The following is a 22,621-nucleotide window of genomic DNA, read 5'->3' as shown; positions in this document are numbered from 1 at the left end:
CATCCAACAAAAGATGCCTCTTAACAAAAGACGATCAAAATAAACTAAAAAGGCTATATAGCACATAATTGAGTTCATTGACCACCATAATCAAAGGTCAGCTGTTACTATCTGATATATCTATCTATCACATAATCAAACTGAGTCGTACAAAGACAAGTTACAAAAGGTCAAGAACAAATTCCAGAGAAGAAACAAACTATCACCAACATTACGACATGAACAACTCAGCATCTACAAGATCCGAAAATGGCATCTGCAAGCATTACAAAAAAGATTTCAAATAAATATAAACATATCGCATCACCAGTAGCAACTTCACTAATTTAAATTAGAACAGAGTTTATTATATCAGTATGATATATAATAACATTACACACCACCAATTACTTGAGAACTGAAATCAAAGAACAGTTCTCATATATAAACCTTTTCCTGCTGGAACATGTTAATCATCAATGACATTAACCAAAATTAGTGTTAACTGGATTAGGGTCTAGACAGAGTGATTTCAGGATTGAGAACAATGCTCACCCTAAGATGAAGTGACCATAAGTTACAAGTAAAATGACGTCTCAAAAAATAATATTCACAGAAGACGGAATTCAGGAATTAGTAAATATAGAACTATAGAAATTCATTCCATTTTTCAAAAAGAAGTTTTCATTGAGTATTGAGGAATCAAAGAATTAAAGCCAAAATACCAAAATTTTCAAAGTAGATCAATTTTTTTTATTCCCAAAAAAGTGCATATTTTACCCGCATCTTCTTCCATAATGGTATGGAATAGTCTCGTTGGAATAGGAACACCAATCACTTTCAATATAAGAAGTCCAGTAGGCGGATTGGTCCAATTAGAAAAGGAAAAATAAAATCGAATTATAAATATTTTCTGGAAATATCCAAAAAGCTATTGAATTAGTTGAACGGGCAAGTACAAAAGGAGCTCAAGTACGAGACGTATCGACAGAAAATAAATTGCACGTGTCGAATGGATTAGAGAAGGTAGGGTTCCTCTACAAACCATTCGAGCTAAAATTTATTAGAGAAAAAAAAATCAGATACTAAATATGACAGGAACTTTCTTGAACTATTTGATTAATCGCTGCCTTACTGCACTTTTTAGCACTTCCCACTCTATACTACTAGACCTCCATTTGCAACCAAAAGTAAAAATATTAGAAGTATAAAATCAAGTACACCTTTAAAGAGAAGTAGATCAAGAGGTAACATTAAGACAAAAGAAACATCAGCTAAAGGAAGCTATTGCTGTAAAAATCTGTTAGGTATCAGTTGGTATTGATACGGTAACTGCTTATGCCTGATGCAGTTGCTAAACCCAAAAGTGTCTGAGAGTAGTTGGGCAGTTATTTAGTATGCAGTCATTTGTATTGGTTAGGAGCACTTAGGAAGTTTGTTTAATATGCAGTTATTTGTATTGATTAGGATCAGTTTATAGGCAGTTTATTTCTAGTATTATAAATAAGGCCATTCGGCCACAACTGTAGACATGATTCAGGAAAATTAGACTAAAGAATTAGGAAGGCAGAGATGCATTGTTAGCACTCTGAAGTAGCATTTGCTCTGGGATTACAGGGGTCAATCTTCTGTAATATTTTCTATTTCAATGAATAAATACTACTCTTTGTTTTATCTTTTAATTCGGCTTCCTATCAGAATCAGATAAATAACTGTTAAGTTTAGAAGAAAAAATGTTTAATACATCAAACTTCTCAAATCATTCTAAACACCCTAAGATAATGATTTATCAAATTGACAGAGAAAATACTGATGATTTTATAAATATTGACAAGATTTTTATGTAGAATAAATGGATCATCAGAGTATTGGGATTGGGTTAGACAGGGAAAAGGGAAAAGTTAAAACAATCGCATTTAATGTTTAGTTATTTTTACTTACATTCTAAACAAAACTGAAAGGATACTATAACTATAAGCACACAAGATAACAAATAACAAAATAATTGGGACAGGAAGCATACCCCAGTAAACCTCTGCCTTGCCAAGTTCTAGGTGTGACAGTTAAGTTGATCACTGTGCCTTGCCTCATGATGACAACAGGTACTGTTTGACCCATGCTCGACTGGGCCTCGGAAGCCAACCTATGAAGCAAATTTTCACCCGCTTCGACATTGCCAAATTTCAATATTTGATCTCCAAGTTGTAAGCCATCCTCTACCGCTGGTGATGCATCTGATATCTCGTCAACCACTGCAAAAGGTCTACTAACCAAGACATCCACGTCCATCGAGTTGGGGGAAAGACTCACAAGGACATTCTGTGATGGTGTTGATGCAACAGTTTCTGCAGTAGATGAGGTCTGCATGTCTGAGCCATCATCATTGTCTTAGCGGAAAAGCAAACATTCAACATAACATAACAAATAATATGATATTAATATTTAATATCATGAAAAGTTAATACAGAAGTTCACGATTCGGCAAACAATATTTACGCAAAAACTGAAATTTGATTACTTCAGTAATAAAATGCAACAGCGAATTATCATCTTTTGTTATGCTGTACTTATTATTGAAAGGCGGTGCAAAAAACTTCACAATCAGATTTTGGCATCTTTTACGAGCAATCGCTTTGTCCATAGACCTATTTACTAAATCTTGAATCTGATCTTATTGTTAAATATCAGCAAGAAGAGTTTGAGACTATGAAGCACAGACACTTCACGCATTAGGTGTGTCCCGTATCCGACACTAACACCTATTATTAGATTGAATTATTTGATTTTCTGAAATTATTATCGGTGTCAGTGTCAGTGACTGCAGTGACTGTGCTTCTGTCTAGTGTTCGTGTCCGTGCTTCATAAGTTTGAGAAGTAAACCAACCTGAATTTTTATGATTTCCAAGTCTTGTGGAATGCAAAATGTGTATATTTTGATTAATCTTATCAGTTACGTCGGTGTAGTCATTACGCAGCTCAGCAAGACGACGTCGTTCAGCTCGAACAAGTGGAACGTCGATATCGGAACGAGGAAAACCCTAGAGAGAGTTATGAATTATGATGGATGGATTGAAAGAAGAAGGATATTTAAATGGAATAAAGAAAAGAGGAAACAAACCTCAGAATCAATTAGATTGCCGGAAAGTCCAGGGGCGCCAGGGAATTGAGAAAGACGAGCGATGATTGAGTTCATTTCAGACTCTAACGCACTCCGCTTATCCATTAGAGATTTTGTTTCTGCTTTCACGTTCGTTCCCACCATTCTTCTTCTACTCTGCTTTGCTCTGCTATGCTGCTGTGCCAAACCCTAACTTTTCATTTAACCTTCCTCTCTCTTTTACTCTTGCGTTCCTTTTGTTTTTATTTTCGTTTATTTATTTTTTTTTTCTTCTTTCGGCAAATAGTCATTTTAACGTGGAATATGTAAAAAATAGCGAATAGCTTAAAAGCTAACTGATAGTTTATAATTTTTAGTTGATAGCTGATAAGCTAATTAAAATGTTTGGTAAAATTAGAGGTTTAACTAACTAATAAAGATAAAATGACTTAAAAGGACAATTGATAATTTAATTGTTTTAATTTAGTACATGTTTTTTAAGTTTTATTTTAAATTTATTCTTTTTTTCAGTTTTTATAATTTATAAAAATTTATTTTTAAAATAAAATAAAAAACAATTGTATATTTCTTCTCAAAAAGAAAAAATTATAATTGTATATATACGTAGCACTGTTGTGTTTTATTTTAGCAAAATCTAACACAATTGTATAAAAATTCTGTAGTCATGATAAAAGATTAAAAACACAAATGTTACATTCTATGATGCAAGTTTTTTTTAACCAAAGGTTATATTCTTTTAAATGTAGAGTATAAATTATATTCGTTTAAATCTAACAAGACTTTTTTAAGTTATGGTATTTATTACAATAATAAGGGTATAAATGGTTTTTAGATAAAATAATAAGGGTATAAATGGAAGAAAAGATGATAAGCTATAAGCTATAAGCTCAAACGCTACTTGGAATAGTTTCTGAAAAATAGCTTATAAGCTCGTGAAATAAACTATAAGCTCGAGGTAAGAGACCATTATCAAACGAGTATTTTTGAAATAAACTATTTTTGGGCAAATAGTAATTTTAATGTGGAATATGTAAAAAAAAAAAAAAAAAAAAAATTCTTTTTCTGGTAGTCCAGTGGCTAGAATTCACCTTTTTCAAAGCGAGTAAGTGTGGTGTCCGTGGTTCGAACCCTGACCCTTCCATATAATAATGCATGTCCCTGCCAATTGAGCTATACTCACAGAACCGTGGAATATGTAATTATCAACCTTGAAACAACAACATAAAACAAGCTCGTATTTTATCTTTGTTAATTCACTACCTTTTGTTAATAATGAAAAAAAAATATGAAAAAAGCAAGTCAATCACTAGAACTCCTACTACCGTATTAAAAAAAAATAGAGTTACTCTTCAAGTAAATTTCATTTTAAATCGAAACTCAAATTCAATGCGGATTGATATTTATTTTTTTCCGAAAAATACGACAATCCTATTGAGGATGCTGTATTGTAAGAAAAAAGATAATAGGGGAAGAAGAAGAAGAATTTTGTTGAGTGTGATTCTTTATTTATTTTGATAACTTTATCATATGAATTCTAGTTTATCATACAAATCTCTTTTATTCTACCACCTTCCCGGAGTTGAGTCTCCGAGAAATTTTTATTTTTTTATGATCTCCTTGGCAACCATAAAAAGACAATTCCCAATAATTTATCAATGTGTAAATATGTAACGATTATTTGCAATAATTTACCAATATATCAAATTTTTAAAATCATCTTTGATTGTACACTACATTGGTCAAAATAATATTCGACGTTAAAATAGTTCATTAATGGCGACAATAATTATTTTTCTTATAAACACATTGATTTTGACCGATAAATAAGTGCTTAAACAGAGCCTTAGGTGTAATGGTTGTAACTCAACAACTGGAGGGGAATAAAACCAGACCTCTGAGAGAGTAAGGCCATACACAACTCGACAACTAGAAGGAAAATAAAACCCCACGAACTCATCACTTAAATAGAAGGCATAAACTAAATATTTGAATAATGCTTGACCAAAATTAATTCTAACAAATGAATAGAGGGAATTCGAAGAATCATAACCGCCGCTAACATCTTGCAATCAAAACATGTTACTTCCAAATTCTCGCTTTGAGCAAACAAATTAAATTTCAAAACTCCCATTTATCTTTGATTTATTATTGTTCCATTGTTCCCAAATAAGTAACGTGAATTGTCTAGTTGGAACGACAATCCTTGTGGATGCGATACTCTACTTACACTTTATTATTTGATAAACGATTTGATATACTTGTCTAAATCCGTTCATTAATACACTTAAAATGCATTGAGCTTAAATATGTTTACTACTCAGAGTTTGTGTAAACACAATATGTTTTGTTATCATTGTTGTAAATATCTCGATTGAGATTAGGAAGTCCTTTAAGTTGAAGTAAGGAAATTTAATACTAGGTTGTCTTTGTATTATCGTTGTAATCATGATTTAATTATAGTAGATAAATCCCTTGGAAGTGCAAGGGAACTGGACGTAACCCCATATTATGAGGTGAACCAAGATAAATACTTTGTGTCATCACTTCTCCCTTATCTATTTACATTCAGCAACTGTTTTATCAATTGAAAATATATCCAAAAAAATGAGACCAATACAATTCAAATCCACATTTTCTTGTGTTTTTCTCACCTTCAAAGTGGTTTTGGTTTTACTTTGAAGGTACTTTTCAATTTTTTTGCTTCTTCAACTTCTTCTTTCCTTCTCTAAAACTCTAGACACATTTCCCCGTTTTTTACGATCTTGTTCTCTTATAGTGAAGCTCTGAGTGGTGTTTAGGAAGCTTGTAGTTTACTCTCTTCAACTTTCTCACAGTCATTCTCAAGTGACTGGTGACTATATCTCTATTTGCTTCAAGTTTTTTTTTTCTTCCTAGGAATGACAAGAACATGGACATTTGACATGACTAGATGTATATTTAGGAATGATATGGAGAGGGGTAGGATCCCTTTCCTAGCGTTGTATAAGGTCTTTATGGTTCCTTGTATGCTAATTTGCGACGACGATATTCATTTTTAGTTGTTGTAGTGGGAGAGTGTAAGTTTTGCTATCAAATGTAATCTAGTTTTGATTTATTTTGATTTTATCTTGATGTAATGATTGGCTGAATAAGGCGCCGCTGCATTTTCTTCTGACCTGATTGTCATTTTCATAAAATATCAGCCTAGACTAAACTTGCTATAACCCCTCTTTTTACCAAATACTTACACCTTTTCAATTGGATTATTTTGGAAGGATGAATTTGACTAAGCCAGATTCATTTTCTTCATCCATGTTTCAAGTTGAGATAGGTAAGAAGAGTTCGCATAACCTGATATCACTGCCAGGTAAGGATGGATTTGACTATGTTAGATTCATTTTCCTCATCCATGTTTCATGTCGAGATGGGTAAGAAGAGTTCACAGAACCTGATATCACTGTCAGACATGGATGTTTCGCAAATTAAAGATTGGTTGTTCCCTCAAAGACTCAAAGAATCCGCATCAATATGATGACAGGGCCTTGCCTGTTTTTGAGGTTGTTTTCAAAGAAAGTGGGCTAGAAGATGTCAATCTCAACCTTGTCTATACAAGATTTTTAATTATTTGTTTTTTTAATTTTTAAAGGTTTAATTTAAACTGTCATTTCAAAAACGGTTTAATATAATGCATTAATAATATATTTTGTCAATAGATTTGTCTAACACATGCAATATTATTGCAAATGTGCACTTTTTTTTTTAGGGAAGATGTACACATGTTAAGACAATTAAAAATAACCGTTTTTTTTTTTTATTGAAAAAAACAATTATTTATTAAAAAATTATATATTTATTTAATATAAAATACACAAATTTTAATACAACTACTACTTGAATTGTCTTAGTACATGCAAATTTTCACATGATACAAATTTAGAGAAATAATATTTGTCCAATATTTTTCGACGACTTTTATAATAACTTTCTTTTTCTTACTCACATTATGTTTTTACTTTTTTTTCTTTATAGCTTTGATTTTTGTGCGAATACATCATTTTCTTTGTTAATTATAGTTATCATATAAGTTTTTTTTTTTTTTGACAAAAATAAACGATATTCATTCATTCAAATTGATAGAGTACATCGATACAATACAAATCCAAATTCGCTAAAAACAAAAAGGATGAATCTGTGAACAAACTCACATCATCAGTGTTAATAGCATAAAACGGCAAGGTACCTATGCCTACAAATATGACTATATTCAAGTCTTCGGAATCCTCTTGTCTCCGGATCTGCAACGTTGACGACGCCAAAGTCATTGTCATTGATCGAATCTGCTTTGTTCAAAGCTAATCTTTCAACCTGAATCAAATAAACACGCACTAAGACGGGAAATAAAAAACACACCGCACAAAGACGGGAAATCAAAACAAACAGAGTCGTTCAGAGACGACGAAATCACAAAAAGAAACGAAAGAAAACAGAAAATATGTGAAATCACTTATTCAATTAAAATAGAAGGAAAAACAAATCGGAGGGGTGATTTTTGGGTCAAAATTGACCCTAAATCACCTCTCTAACAAGAAGAAGAAAGGGGGCGACGGCTACAATTCGAGAAAGAGAGAAGAGAGAAGGAGATAACTTAAAAATGTGTGGTATAGTTATCATATAAGTTGTTAGTTGCTCAAATAACACAACTTATAAATTTATTAGAACAATTTTAACAATATTTTTTAGACGTGAAAGAACGTTTGGACATGACATGATAGATAAATAAATACAGAATTGGTATAAAGATATCATCGTGTATCGCAACAAAAAATGTCAGGTGCAGCCTCCTCATCTACTATTCTCACTACTTCACTTGTATTTTCTTCCTCATTCTCCTCTTCTCGTCTCTTTATCAGAAGAAGACTTCCTCTAAGGTCAGCTTCATCACCGCTACGCCGTCTTTGTTTGACCCGCGAAGTACCTGTCCGCAACCTCATTATGCCTCCTCGCGCCACTCTCGGCTTCACTCACCCCGCCAACACTGAAACTCCCAAGGTCCGTGCGTTTGTTTGTTTTTTAGTCAAGTAGTCTAGTTGATAGAGCTCGCACATTTTAAATATGGAGAAGTGAGGTGTCTGAGGTTTGAACCTCGGACCCGACATATAATAAACTCACGAGGATTTGTTTGTTTGTAATTAATATATTCTTACAAACGCAATGCAATGCAATGCCAACAGTTGCTTATTATTGTTTGTGAAAATGAAGATATCTTTTGCAGCGAAGGATATTGATACTGATGTGGCGGAATGGAAAGGGGACCTGTTAGCAGTTGCCGTGACGGAAAAAGATGTTACTAGAGATGGAGAGTTGAAATTCCAGAATTCGATATTGAGAACACTGGACTCTAAATTGGGCGGTCTGTTAGGCGAAGCTTCGTCCGAAGAGGACTTCACTGGAAAACTCGGACAATCAACGCTTCTCCGAATTACACCTGCTGCTGGACTTGGATCCAAGAGACTCGCCTTGCTTGGCCTCGGCCCATCTGCTTCCTCTACTGCCGCCTTTAAAACGCTCGGTGAATCTGTTGCTTCTGCAGCTAACTTCGCTCAGGCTGCCCATGTTGCTGTCGTTGTTCTACCTACTTCGAAAGGACTCTCTGCCCCTAACATTGCTTCTGCAATCGCCACTGGGACTGTTGTGGGAACATTTGAGGATAATAGATTCAAGTCTGAGTCCAAGAAGAAACCGGTCCTTAAATCACTTGATATTATTGGTCTTGGAACAGGGCCTGAATTCGAGAAGAAACTTAAGTATGCAGGAGATGTATCTTCTGGAATCATTCTTGGAAAGGAGCTTGTAAATTCTCCACCTAATGTGCTCACACCAGGTAGGTAACTTGGTATTAAACTTTTCATATTGTTTATAACTTTTAGTTATACTCTCACAAAATACCTGCTTGTTTGTTTGGGAGGTTATCAAACTTCAAAGTTTAGGTCAATCCACATCCTAATCAATTTTAAATCTAATCGTGCAAGAGTTTGTAACTTGAAAATCTCACTGTTTTGTTTTTTGATACTGATTTTTCTCATAAAAATCAATTCAAAGTACTCAATAAATTTGGTGGAAACTATGTTCTTTGAAGCCAAAACCAGGTGCAAATTCAGGCCTGCAAATTTGCTTTAGAATCGAGAATTTGCTGAACTTGATAGTTTATTTGAATCAGTAAGGGTTTGACAAGAATCGTGTTTTCATATGATTAAATTTGTTTTTATATTCGATGGGTTGTAACTGTTGGTTTTCATTGAGATTTTGCATGTCTGTATGGTTCATAAGGCTTGCATTATCGCTAAGTTTATATTTCACACATATATGTAATTGTTTATGATTAAAAGTTGAATTGAGAATTTTATTGGATCATCTCGTAGTTTGTAGAACAAGGAAAGGAAAAGAAAATGGAAAGAATAGGATTAATTAATTACCCTATATCATAATCAGTTGTGTTTGTATGTGAATTACGTGGTAAGGAGAAGGAGGGGCACTGGTTATAGAGCCTTGGAAATATTGAGGAATATTCTGCGGATCGTTGTAACTACTTGAATATACCACCAACAAAGAATAAGAGATTTGGCCAAATCTTAATATACTTCTGCATTTCTGATAATTTATCTGATCTTTATGAATTGTTTTCCACAGGAGTATTGGCAGAAGAAGCATCTAAGATAGCTTCAACATATAGTGATGTTTTCACTGCCAAAGTATTGGATGCTGAGCAGTGTAAGGAATTGAAAATGGGATCCTATCTGGCTGTTGCTGCAGCCTCAGCAAATCCTCCTCAGTTTATCCATCTGTGTTATAAACCACCAACTGGACCTGTCAATGTCAAGTTGGCATTAGTCGGAAAAGGTTTGACTTTTGACAGGTAATTAAATTAACCACAACCCAACTTATCCGTCTGTGTTTATACAATACTTGGTAGATTCGCTTGTCTTTCTTCTTTGTTTGAAACAATGGCATGGCCAGAAATGTTTTTCATTAATGAAATTTTACACAGATAGACACTTGACACTTGTTAGGGTAGTGACCATGCTTGAGTATCGAGTATCGACAGTGGCGTGGTTTTGCATGGTTTATCCATTGAAGAGTATGGTGCACCATATATTTCTAGAAACTACTAGTGTAGTCTTACTTTATTACCAATTAGAATGATAAACTACTGGACCATTAACTTTTATGATATTTTGAAACTATCATTTAGCTTGATTCATAGTTGTCAATCCCACCTAGATAGGGGCACATCAAAGCTAAGTATAAAAACGCTGTAATGGTATATCACAAAATGAAGTACAAGAGCGGTTTTGTGTTACGGCCAAAATAGCTGATGTTGCGGTAGCTATAGCGCCACACCTGAGAATATGTTTAAAATTCAAAATGAAAAAACCCTTCCAAATTCGAAGGTTATTGCTTTTTTGCCAGGGGTACTTTTGGATTTTGTAATTACAAAACACTAGAATGTTTGACTCCTCACCCACTCTATCTTACTCTTGTTTTCATTTTTCATTCTCTCCCTGGTCAGTCACAACTAGTTGTTGTACTTTTTTTTTATGTATAGTAGTAATTATATAAACTATATACAAATTTTAAAACAGGGCTATCCAGCTGTCACACTATAGTGTTTTTGGGTAAGCTGCTATCTGAGATTGTTAACACTGATATTCATAATGATAGGATATAGAATAATATGACAGAATATGAAAAGGGTATACTGAGAAGGTTACTATATTTCTTGTTATCTGTTGAATAGCCCAGAGATATTTATTATAATTAATGGAATGGAACTGATAGAGATTACAATCTGTAACTGCTGGAAAGTAATCAACCTCTAGGACTTAGAGAGCCTAGAATCTCCCAAACCAAACCCAAACCATAAAACAACCGATGACACTAAAAATGTCACTCTTATTCTATTTAAAGCAAAACTAGCCACCTCAATTGGGCCTAATTGATTGGGCTTTTAAACTTATTCCTCACATACACCTTTTTAATAGGAGGTCTACTAACAATACTCCCCCCCAAAAGTTTCACCTTGTCCTCAAGGTGAAAGAGTGGAAACTGATTATTAATAACATCATAAGACTCCCAAGTTGCCTCAAAGTCTGGTAAGTCCTTCCAGCTGATGAGTACTTCTACTTGGCCGCCAGCAGTAGTGCGCACATCTTTGAGAAAATCTGGTTCCACTTTCAGCTCCAAGTCCTCTGAAAGCATAGGCGGTAAGGGCTGAGGATTGACAGTTGGAATTATAGCTTTCTTCAACAAAGATACATGGAAAACAGGATGAATTCTAGCTTCCGGAGGGAGATCCAATTGATAAGCAACCTGTCCAATAATCTTGATAATTTTATAAGGACCATAGAAACGAGGACTTAACTTCTCATTAATTCGCTTAGCCAAAGATTTGAGTCTGTATGGCTGAAGTTTGAGATAAACCCAATCACCAACAACGTAGGAAACCTCACGCCTGTGTTTATTTGCTTGGGTGCGCATCTGATCTTGAGCTTTCAGCAAATTAGAACGAAGGTCATGAAGAATGGTGTCTCTTTCCGCAGTTATTCTATTAACCTCATCCACAGATGAAGGAATAGTTGTACCTCTAATCAAATGAGGAGGGTCCCGACCATACAAAGCATTGAAGGGAGTAGTTCTTGTGGAGCTGTTGTAATTTGAGTTGAACCAGAATTCAGCCCACCCTAACCATTTAACCCATAATCTAGGCTTAGCACCGGTTAGGCATCTGAGGTAAGTTTCTAAACACCGATTAGTCACCTCTGTCTGACCATCCGTTTGAGGATGATAAGCTGTACTGAACTTGAGTTTGGTTCCTGCTAATTTGAATAATTCAGTCCAAAAATGACTGAGGAAGAGTTTGTCACGGTCAGAAACCTTAGTGGCAGGGAATCCATGCAAACGTACAACTTCTTGAACAAAGACTTCAGCAACTGATTTGGCCGTAAATGGATGGCTGAGAGGTATGAAATGTGCATACTTTGTAAATCTGTCCACCACTACGAAGATAGTGTCTTTACCGTGACTCCGTGGTAACCCTTCAATAAAATCCATAGAAATGTCCTTCCAAACTTGAGTAGGAATGGGAAGAGGTTGCAACAGACCTGCCGGAGACAAAGTTTGATATTTATTTTGTTGACAGATTTCACAGGAGGCCACAAACTGCTGAATATCCTTTTTCATTCCCTCCCAGTACACTAAAGCTCCCAATTTTTTGTATGTTCGAAAGAATCCGGAATGGCCACCAATTGGGGAAGAATGATATTCTTGCAAAAGAGTTGGAATCTTGGAAGAGTTACGGGGCAATACCAATTTCCCTTTGTAAAACAACTTCCTATTCTGAAAAGAGTAATTGGGATGACTGACACCATCTGCAATGAGATCATGAATAATGGTCTGCAATTTATTGTCATGCATCACCTCGGCCTCCCATTCTTCATAATCAGCAAAATGAATAATAGAAATAGCTGCATACGTCATGCGACGAGAGAGAGCATCTGCAGCTCGGTTGTCACTGCCAGGCTTATAAATGATCTCAAAATCAAATCCCATCAATTTAGAAGTCCACTTGAACTGATCTGCACCCAATACACGTTGATCTTGCAGAAATTTCAGACTTTTCTGGTCAGTGTGGATGATGAAATGGTTGCCCATTAAGTAATGTCTCCACTTTTGAACTGCAAACACAATGGCCATCAATTCTCTTTCATAGACCGATTTTCTTTGGGCTCTCTCTGACAATGGTTGGCTCAAAAAAGCCACTGGCCTGCCTTGCTGCATTAGTACTGCACCCAACCCTGTGTTAGAAGCATCAGTCTCAATCACAAATGGAATTGAAAAGTTTGGAACGGATAAAATCGGTAATTCAGCCATGGCCTTCTTCAAGGTGTCAAACGAAAGTTGTGCCTCTTCATTCCAAAGAAAGTTGTCTTTCTTTAACAGGTGAGTAAGAGGTTTGGCTATGCTTCCATAATTACGAACAAATCTACGATAATAGCCGGTTAAGCCAAGAAAACCCCTTAACGATTTCAAATCCTTTGGCCTTGGCCAAGTAAGCATAACATCCACTTTCTTTTGGTCAGCAGCAACGCCTTGAGCTGAAATTATATGACCAAGGTATTCTAATTGATGTTGGCCAAATGTGCATTTTTTATAGTTGGCTACTAACTGATGCTCTTTAAGCAAAGCCAAAACAGCCCCAAGGTGGTGTTTGTGGTGCTCTACATCCTTGCTATACACCAATATATCATCAAAGAAAACCAAAGCAAATTTACGTAAATAAGGACGCAATACCTCATTCATCAAAGCTTGGAAGGTGGAAGGGGCATTAGTAAGACCAAAAGGCATTACAATAAATTCATAGTGACCCTCATGAGTGCGGAAAGCAGTTTTTGGAATGTCTTCCTCCTTCATCTGAATTTGGTGATAACCTGATTTCAAGTCCAACTTAGAAAATACGGTTGCTCCTCCCAATTCATCCAATAACTCATCAATAATCGGAATAGGAAACTTGTTAGGAATAGTGATCTTGTTCAAAGCTCTATAATCAACACAAAATCTCCAACCCCCATCTTTTTTCTTAACAAGTATGATAGGACTTGAAAATGGACTGACACTAGGTCGAATAATCCCAGACATAAGCATATCAGTCACTAACCGTTCAATTTCATTCTTTTGGTAATGAGGGTACCTGTAAGGGCGTAAATTTGGGATTGCAGCACCCTCCTGTAAGACAATGGCATGGTCATGAGTTCTTGATGGTGGCAGCCCTTGAATTTCCTTAAAAACAATCTGAAATTCGTTCAAAACTTCTGTTAACCAAGTGGAAACAGTGTTTTGTTGGTCAGATACGTCAGAAACTGCCTCAACTTGCAATAAATAACCGTCACCTGAAGCTTGCAATGCTTTGTACATGGATTTTAGAGAAGCTGGCGCTCTTGACAAGGTTGGATCCCCTTGCAAAACATGAAAACCCGATGAAGTTGGAACTTTGAGAATTAAATCGCTAAAATTGGCACGAACCTCGCCAAGTTGCGCTAACCATTCCATGCCTAGTACAATATCCACGTTACCCAAATCAAATACATAAAAATCTTGTTGAACCTTTAATCCTTGAAGAGTGATAGTCAACTGTGAGCACACCCCTAGACACGGAATCTTCCTTCCATCACCCACTTCAACTGTGAAAGAAGAATTTGGTTTAAACTGCAAGTCCAAATTCTGTACCAAAACCGAGGAAATAAAGTTATGAGAAGCCCCACAATCCACCAACACCATCACCCTATGGTTCAACAAATCCCCCCATAATTTGATTGTTTTCTTGGAAGTAAGACCAGACATGCTAAACATAGATAATTGAAGAGAATTAATCGCACTTTCAGATTCCAATTTCTGGTCAGTAGTGTCCTCCTCGTCCTCATCCCCTTCCAAAATGAGTATATGCAATTGCTTGTTTGCACACCTATGACCTGGTGAAAATTTTTCATCACAGCGATAGCACAAACCCTTAGCATGTTTGACCTGCAACTCTGCATCAGTCAGTTTCTTAAATACTCGACCACGAAAAGGTGCTGATTGAGATGTTGTATTAGCATCAGCGGTGGCAGCAGAAGTGATGGATGGTCTAGCAAATGAATTCTTATTCGCATCCACTGTTACTGTACGGTTAGAAGGGAAGTTCCTCGTGAAACTACCTGTTTTTGGGGCATGAGAATTGCTTGGGTTCAATAGAGTGTTTTTCTCATCAATGCGTTGAGCAAAATCCATCAGTTCCGGCAAGGTAGAGACCGGGTGTAATTTTAATTCCGCCTTCACAGCCTCTTTAAGGCCATTCAGAAAAATCCCCTTGAGATATTCTGGTTCTGCAGCACGTAATGGACCGGCATACAATTCAAATTGTGCACGATACTCCTCCAGGGACCCTGATTGTTTCAAACTCAACAACAATTCATAAGGAGTTTGGAGCATAGAAGGTTGGAACCTTTTAAGAAGTGCTGCTTTGAAATCTTCCCATGTGGGATTAGGAGAGCAAAATTCCCACCATTGGTACCACGTCAATGCTTTTCCTTCCATGGCTACCATGGCCGCCTGGATTTTCTCTGCTTCAGTTACATGTCGCAATTCAAAGTAGCGCTCCACACGACTTGTCCAGCTAAAAGCATCGTCTCCTTCAAAAATTGGAATTGTTAACTTCCTCCATTTGTCCTCTAGATTATGAATCTGCTGCGACGATCCCGGTTCACGGCGTATTGACAAACCGTTAACAGTTTCAGTTAATTCTTCCACTCTGCGTTGTGCTTCAGCCTTTTGCACTTCCAGTTGTTGTCGCAAGTTTTTTACCTCTTCACTCGTGGCCCTGTAATCCTCATATGCTCGTTCCAGAAATGCCAATCTTGCTTCCATTTGTGAGCGTGTTTGGACCATGCACAGGGGGAATAGGATCGTTTTTCTGATACCAGTGATAGGATATAGAATAATATGACAGAATATGAAAAGGGTATACTGAGAAGGTTACTATATTTCTTGTTATCTGTTGAATAGCCCAGAGATATTTATTATAATTAATGGAATGGAACTGATAGAGATTACAATCTGTAACTGCTGGAAAGTAATCAACCTCTAGGACTTAGAGAGCCTAGAATCTCCCAAACCAAACCCAAACCATAAAACAACCGATGACACTAAAAATGTCACTCTTATTCTATTTAAAGCAAAACTAGCCACCTCAATTGGGCCTAATTGATCGGGCTTTTAAACTTATTCCTCACATACACCTTTTTAATAGGAGGTCTACTAACACATAACTACATTCAATATCATATATTAAGCAAAACATACAAGTAAATACCAATAAAAGTCAAGTGCAATAGATAATAGCAAACCAAGAGTCTGAAGGGAAAAAAAAGAAACAGAAGGAATCCTGGGATGAAAGCATCAAACGATTTATTTTTGTCCCTTAAGCCAGTTTGTCTGTGAAATTCCGAAAAGACCCTACCCCCTCTCTGTAAATTCTCATTTTAAGGTTATTTTTGGATTTTTAGGGTCCCTCCCACTGTGCGGCCCAATAGGTTGTATTGTGTCCTTATCTAATAATGACTGGTATGGCGCACCTTCAATCTGCGATGCGCCAATGCCACAACTGTTAAATTGCGCCTAGCACCATAGGTTTGAGGGCTTTATTGTTGTAGATATGCTATTTGTGAATAGTACCTTTTTTAAGAGTCATATATCAATCTGTACAGCCCATTGCACCGCAGATCTACTATTTAACTACATATGTGTTGCATAATTCAATTCTCTGTACATGGTTTATTAATTCTATGGATTACCTTTGCAAGGTACAGGATCCTTACCGTATGAATTGCACTTCTCCTTTTAAATCAACAATTGATCAGTTTTTATCTAATACTAGCAGTCCCTTGATGTTTAAATTTATTGTCAAATAGTTGCTCTTCATCTGCTTTGTGAGGCTCAGGCTCCATACCATCTGAATTGCACTTTACATTTTATGTTACGTCTTTTCAAATCGTAATAGTTACATGAAGGTCATATTGTTGGTTGTTTCAATTTCAATCTAAGGATAACTTGATGGGTTGGAAGCGATAGGCAATTGCACGATACATCAAAAATGAAATGCGCCTAGTTTTTAGTTTAGATTGTGAAATTTGTTGCCTAGATTGATAAATAAGGGTCGATTAGTGAAATTTCTTTCTTTTACTTATGAGTTATTGACACGATAGTACTAACTTTTCTTTGTTGTTATGTTTTCTTTTTGTTATTGTGTTAGTGGTGGCTACAATATAAAGACAGGACCTGGCTGTATGATTGAGCTCATGAAATTTGATATGGGTGGATCTGCTGCAGTTTTTGGAGCAGCAAAGGCTATTGGTCAAATCAAACCTCTTGGAGTCGAGGTCTGTTATTTAAATTACCCTGTATACTTTTTCCTTTTCAAAGAATATTTTTTGGTCTGAGACTCTCAATCCTCAAAAGTTACATTAGACCTTGATGTAAACCTCAAATTATAGAAACAGTAAATGGAAGAAAAGCATATGAAAATTAAAAAGTGTATTGTTCCTGAAAGTGAAAGATAACTGCTAAAGGATGAATATCCTAGTGTACCGTTCTCTGCTACCCATTATAACTGAATTCCACTCTCTACCACATCATCGTTCATTCCAAACCGTTGGCCTCTTCTGCTGATATGCAATTTAACCATTTGGACTTTCATTCCTCAATTGGGTTCTATCAGACCTTTACTAATCTTTCCATTCCCGAAATTAGAACCCAAGATTTCACTTAAGGATAATGAAACTCCTTGTCATTTCAATCAATATGCAGTGGTTAAATTTATTGATTTGTGCATATTTTCTGTTGTCTTATAACTTCAAAATTATTGATTTAAATTTATCCTTCTAAGTTTTCAAAGAATAGTATTTAAGTTTAATGACATCCTTCTGACTTTAAAGTATTGTTAAGAGCCTTTTCTTGACTACTTGGTGGTTGGTTCATCTCATGTATGTAAGGAGAGAAAATATTTAATTCATATTCATATTTAATAGAGCCCCTAGTATCCATCACAAAAAAAGGGTGCAGCAGTGGACCCTTAACCCTTTCACTTTTACCTGCTATAGCAGGCTTATAAATTAAAATGAGGGTCTTTGAAAATTATTTTTGACAAAATCTGGGTTTGTGTCATTGTAATCTCCTTTACCGCATATCTTCACCATCCCACGAGTTCTCCACACAGTCAACAATCTTGTGTGGCAAAGTCTTGGAGTCAAAGCAAGAAAAACTCGCGTCAAACTCCAATCGATTTTCTTTTGCTGCTTTTAAACTCAATTATCGATTTACTCTAGTTGCTTGAGATTTTCTCTATGATCTTTCTAATCCATTTCTGCTATTCAAAATCCTAAGGTACATTACCATAACTATTGGAAGGATTAGGATCTTTTCACCATTACTATTAACTTACTAAGCTTTTTTTCTTTCGTTATCATAACTATTCGAAGAGTTAAGAATCTTGTTTTTCATAATTGGACTGGTATGGGTCGACTGGATAGAGACAAACGTCTATGCTTTAACAGGCTTGACACTTGATGGACTGTGGACTGGTATATAGACGTCCATATCTTGTAGCTTGTAATATCTCGCTTTGAGTGACTTGCAAGATCCTATTCTGTTGAAGTCATGCCATTTCACCTCTTCTAGCAAGATCTCACTCAACACTAGCTTGACTGTTCAAGTCACACCAACCATGCCAAGTTTGCCTTCAATTGGGCTATGCAGATCGGATTTTTGGGGTCCCATTCAAGTGTCTCATGACCTGCCATGCAACATAGTGACGTAAGCTACATATGCTCTGACTCCACGTGTCCCGAATGACCAACGTCTCTAAAAGCGTGTCTCAGCTTCACGCGCCCTGTACAGACGAGCTGCAACCTGGTTCACGACCGTACTCGTACCAGACAACCTATGAGAGGCTCTTGATCACAACTTAATGGGGTTGAGTGACCAACAAGAGGCCTATTAAGTCAGCAAATTGAGGACTATAAAAGGGGAAACTTAGGAGGCATTTATTGGAATCTGATTCGAGGCTGAAAAGTGTATTTTCATTTAAGTCTTGGAGTTCCTCCTAGGCGGCTCCCCGAAATAGCTCACCTGTTGTAATTTGTGTGTATATGCGTGAACAATAAATGATAGAAATAACAAGCCATGAAAAGTTTAGAAATTTAAGATGAGTGTTTGAGACTCGAAGTCTTCGCATACAATCAATTGATATTGGTTTGCTATGTAAATTCTTCTTCTCTCCTTTTCTCTGCTTTAGATGAGTTAAGAATCTTCTTGTAGGTTCTAATTTGAAACAATATGGGTCTTCTGTACAAAAAATTATGTTAAAATTTTAATTCTATAATAAAAACAAAATTACAAAAACAAGCTATAGCAGGTAAAAGTAAAAGGGTCCACCACTGTATCTCTTTATTTGGGTGCATATTGAGGGGGGGACTCCCCATATTTAATTGTTTCTTAATTTCACTGTTGAATATAAAGGTTTTGGTGGCAATATGAAAACACAATTTTGTTGTAGTGAGCAGTTTATGCCGATTGTTTTGGTGTATTTGGTTGTAGTAGAATGCCTATAGTGTATAGTGCATCTTCATCCACCAATGTTATGGATAGGGTTGTTCTTATTTCCATGTTCAAAATGTTGTGCTTGTGCAGGTTCATTTTATAGTTGCAGCTTGTGAGAATATGATAAGTGGAACAGGTATGAGGCCTGGAGACATTGTCACAGCTTCCAATGGAAAAACTATAGAGGTGAGGGTTTATGTTTATATTTATGGTGACATGTGTTTTTCTCTATTTTGCATATTTTGATTTTGCTTTAATCACTACTATCTGATCTTTTCAATTTTTTTGTAAGAAAACCTATGATAAGGTTTGTTGATATAGGAGGGAAGTTAAACAAATATGATGACAGAAAGGACTAATCACTAATCTTATTTACACTGACACTACTCCCTAAACCCTAAACCCAATTTCACCTGATATATACTTTCATATACTTTTTATAACAAAAATCTCTGTTTAAATTATTGATTTTCCAATCTCTCCATTATAATAATTGATCCATACTGATATGTACTTACGATAAATCCTTCAAAAAAAGTTCCAGATGTAATTACTAATTATGACAGTTTCATTAAATTATATTGTTCGTAACATAGGTCTTGTACTGTTCATGGCTTGTTGAGACATAAGCTTATCCCACACATCTTTTCGTATAAGTCGTCCAAATATCGTTGTCAATGTCCAGGATGTATTAATTTGAAAAGATTCGGGAGAATTTCCGTTTTTTATATGACTCGATATAAGTGAGTTAATCTGTTATTTTTTTTAAGCCTACTAAAATGTTGTCAAGCGTTAAGAAGAAGAATCGTTCTAAGTGTATAGTTGCATATCTATGCTAGTGATATTTCCCACACTATCGCATGAATACATTTTATACAAATGCAAGTGAATGAACTCAAGTTTTGACAGCATAAATCTATATAATGGCAGAAGTATAATAATTGTTGTACAAAAAGTCACCGAACTCAAGTTTTGGCCTTGCTTGTTTGTTACAATTATAAAGTCAGCATATCCTATTGTACAGGTTAACAACACAGATGCTGAGGGTAGGCTTACTCTGGCTGATGCTCTGGTGTATACTTGTAACCAAGGTGTGGATAAGGTATGCAGCCATCCTTCTACAACTTTCTAATATTCCCAAAAGTCTTAATTGATTGGTTTAACAATCATTATCACATGTTTGATAAATTTGGTAATTAATTATTTCATTTTTATTAAGAATTAGAGAAAATGTTCAAAACCAATCCAATTTGTCCTGTTGAATTAAAAGGAAGAATCGGAGTTCCAGTTCAGTTCTGTTTAAAAGGATTTACACAACAAATACTGACATTTGGATTTTGATGTTTATGAACATCTAGTGCCGCTATCTACTGCTATGGTTGTAGAATTCTGCTAACATATTGGTTTACTGCTCTTCAGATAATTGACCTGGCAACATTAACTGGTGCATGTATAATTGCTCTAGGACCCTCAATTGCAGGTAATTATGAGTTCAAAGTATAAGTTTTATGTATGGATTTGAGTGACAATATGCCGAAAAGTGTCATTTGTATGTTAGAGTACCAGGGTTATTCTTGACCCATGGATCTATGGTCAAAATTAAAACAATTATGAAGTTGTGACTAATTTTAAATAGACTTTACTTGACACCAATTCCATTTCCGATACGGTTGTCTGTTCAAAACTTGCTCCGCTCACTCTCACATAATGGATGGAGATGATTCTTATTATAAGAGAATGAGAGAGAAAATCTTGACCATATGATCAAATCATGAATGATTAAGATTAAAACATAAAGTCACATGACTTTTTTAGTGGTCAAATGGTTATTAAATAACTTTCAATCATAATTATTCTTCTATGGTTGTACAGTCCAAACTATCAGAACATAAAAATTGTTATCTCTTGGGGAAATACAAGACCTAAGCTCTGGAAGAGACGTCCTTGAAAATACTCAATTATAGTGGCTTTTCCACTATTGGGTTTTAAATTGCTGTTTCATTTATCAGCTGATTACTAATGCTAACTATGTTTCTAAAGGTGCATTTACAACCAGTGATGACCTGGCTAAAGAAGTTTTTGATGCTTCTGATGTGAGCGGGGAGAAACTATGGAGGATGCCAATGGAAGAAAGTTACTGGGAATCAATGAAATCAGGAGTTGCTGATATGTTGAACACCGGTGGTCGTCAAGGTGGTGCTATTACTGCTGCTCTTTTCTTAAAGCAGGTACGTGCTTAATCATTTTATTGTGACTTTCTCAGTAACAATGCTCCATTGCAACCAGGTAGTGCTACAGATAATAATCTAAATGATATGCTCATTTTCGAGTTTCTATGTATGAGTGCTTGTGTTCCCCTCTACTGTGTTACACGTGGAATGGATTGGATGATTTCTGGAGGTCTGTTATGTTTTGATTTTCTAAACAATTATGATTTTGCAGTTTGTTGACGAGAAGGTTCAATGGATGCATATTGATTTGGCTGGTCCTGTGTGGAATGAAAAGCAGCGTTGTGCAACAGGATTTGGTGTATCAACTTTAGTGGAATGGGTATTGAGGAATGCATCTTAAATGCCGCATATTTAAATTGTTTAATGCTTACTTTTATTATCACTTGTATTTGTTAAAGCCGCGTTTGGGGTAGTTTTTTAGTTTCAAGTTTTCAAATTTCAGGTTTTAAGTTTTTCTTTTCAATTTTATTTTTTTGTGCTTTTCAGTTTATTTCACGAGTAAGCAGCGACAAGATGGAACCAAACCTGAGGTTACCACATAATCCAAATGATAACCATAATAAAGCGAGATTCTAAAAAAAAGTCACAAACACCTAACACCTAACAAAATCACACCATCACCAGTTGACGTATGGCTATGCATCCTCCCCTCATCAACACCCTCAACTCAACTTTTATGACCAACACCCTCAACATCAACACCCCGATCTCAAAAAACAAAAGCTCCACCCATAAAACTCTCAAGCTTATTTCTCTTATAAGATGAATCTTCATCTCTTTGATAGTCTTATTTGTAAAAATATTAAGGTGATGATACAAGAAGGGGGATTAGGTGGTTTTCAACTGGTTCGGGCTAAGGGTTAAGGAGATGGACGTCTAAGGTTTAAGTCTTAGCAAAGAGAAAAACTAACATAACAATTAACACTTTGCCATTAAAAAAAGATGATACAAGAGTTCTCATTATTAGAAAAAAATATTGAGTAGTGAATACTTATATTTATGTCTGCTTCTCCATTTTTCTGGGAGCCCTTTGGATATGCTTATTGTGTTAACAACTATAACAAATAAACTAAACATTTTATTTTGAATGGCAATAAATTAAACATTTTGCTACACCTTAGAATCATCA

The 22,621-nt window shown here is 35.6% G+C and overlaps 2 protein-coding genes across 4 annotated transcripts; one reads left to right on the top strand and one right to left on the bottom strand.

Moving 5' to 3' along the window:
- Positions 1-20: 20 nt before the first annotated feature.
- LOC25488374 (26S proteasome non-ATPase regulatory subunit 9) lies at positions 21-3,339 on the bottom strand. 3 transcript variants are annotated; one of them, XM_013608584.3, is made up of 4 exons: positions 3,098-3,339; positions 2,864-3,017; positions 2,003-2,366; positions 21-256 (listed from the first exon to the last, which is right to left on the bottom strand). In XM_013608584.3, the coding sequence occupies exons 1-4, from the start codon at positions 3,239-3,241 to the stop codon at positions 235-237; spliced, it is 684 nt and encodes a 227-aa protein (XP_013464038.1). In that variant the 5' UTR covers positions 3,242-3,339; the 3' UTR covers positions 21-234. The 3 variants fall into 3 exon arrangements, with proteins under 3 accessions (XP_013464038.1, XP_013464040.1, XP_013464039.1); XM_013608586.3 differs by having other exon boundaries at positions 2,003-2,324; XM_013608585.3 differs by having other exon boundaries at positions 2,003-2,348; positions 3,098-3,336.
- Positions 3,340-7,836: 4,497 nt separating this feature from the next.
- LOC25488371 (leucine aminopeptidase 1) lies at positions 7,837-21,941 on the top strand. Its single transcript, XM_024776730.2, has 9 exons — positions 7,837-8,125; positions 8,336-8,957; positions 9,764-9,989; positions 16,917-17,043; positions 19,352-19,447; positions 20,286-20,363; positions 20,681-20,741; positions 21,302-21,489; positions 21,704-21,941. The coding sequence occupies exons 1-9, from the start codon at positions 7,901-7,903 to the stop codon at positions 21,830-21,832; spliced, it is 1,752 nt and encodes a 583-aa protein (XP_024632498.1). The 5' UTR covers positions 7,837-7,900; the 3' UTR covers positions 21,833-21,941.
- The last annotated feature ends 680 nt before the right edge of the window (positions 21,942-22,621 follow it).

The sequence above is a fragment of the Medicago truncatula genome, chromosome 2 (assembly GCF_003473485.1).
Source record: "Medicago truncatula cultivar Jemalong A17 chromosome 2, MtrunA17r5.0-ANR, whole genome shotgun sequence".
NCBI classification, from domain to species: domain Eukaryota; kingdom Viridiplantae; phylum Streptophyta; class Magnoliopsida; order Fabales; family Fabaceae; genus Medicago; species Medicago truncatula.
This window is presented reverse-complemented; position numbering and strand designations above follow the sequence as displayed.

What these genes read in the sequence shown, in the direction of transcription:
- LOC25488374 (XM_013608584.3), bottom strand. Translation starts at nt 3,241, where the DNA reads ATGGTGGGAACGAACGTGAAAGCAGAAACAAAATCTCTAATGGATAAG. An exon ending in TGGAAATCATAAAAATTCAG is followed by an intron (nt 2,367 to 2,863) that starts GTTGGTTTACTT and finishes TTTTCCGCTAAG; the next exon opens with ACAATGATGATGGCTCAGAC. An exon ending in CAAGGCAGAGGTTTACTGGG is followed by an intron (nt 257 to 2,002) that starts GTATGCTTCCTG and finishes TAATGCTTGCAG; the next exon opens with ATGCCATTTTCGGATCTTGT.
- LOC25488371 (XM_024776730.2), top strand. Translation starts at nt 7,901, where the DNA reads ATGTCAGGTGCAGCCTCCTCATCTACTATTCTCACTACTTCACTTGTA. An exon ending in AAAGGTTTGACTTTTGACAG is followed by an intron (nt 9,990 to 16,916) that starts GTAATTAAATTA and finishes TTATTGTGTTAG; the next exon opens with TGGTGGCTACAATATAAAGA. An exon ending in CTGCTCTTTTCTTAAAGCAG is followed by an intron (nt 21,490 to 21,703) that starts GTACGTGCTTAA and finishes ATGATTTTGCAG; the next exon opens with TTTGTTGACGAGAAGGTTCA.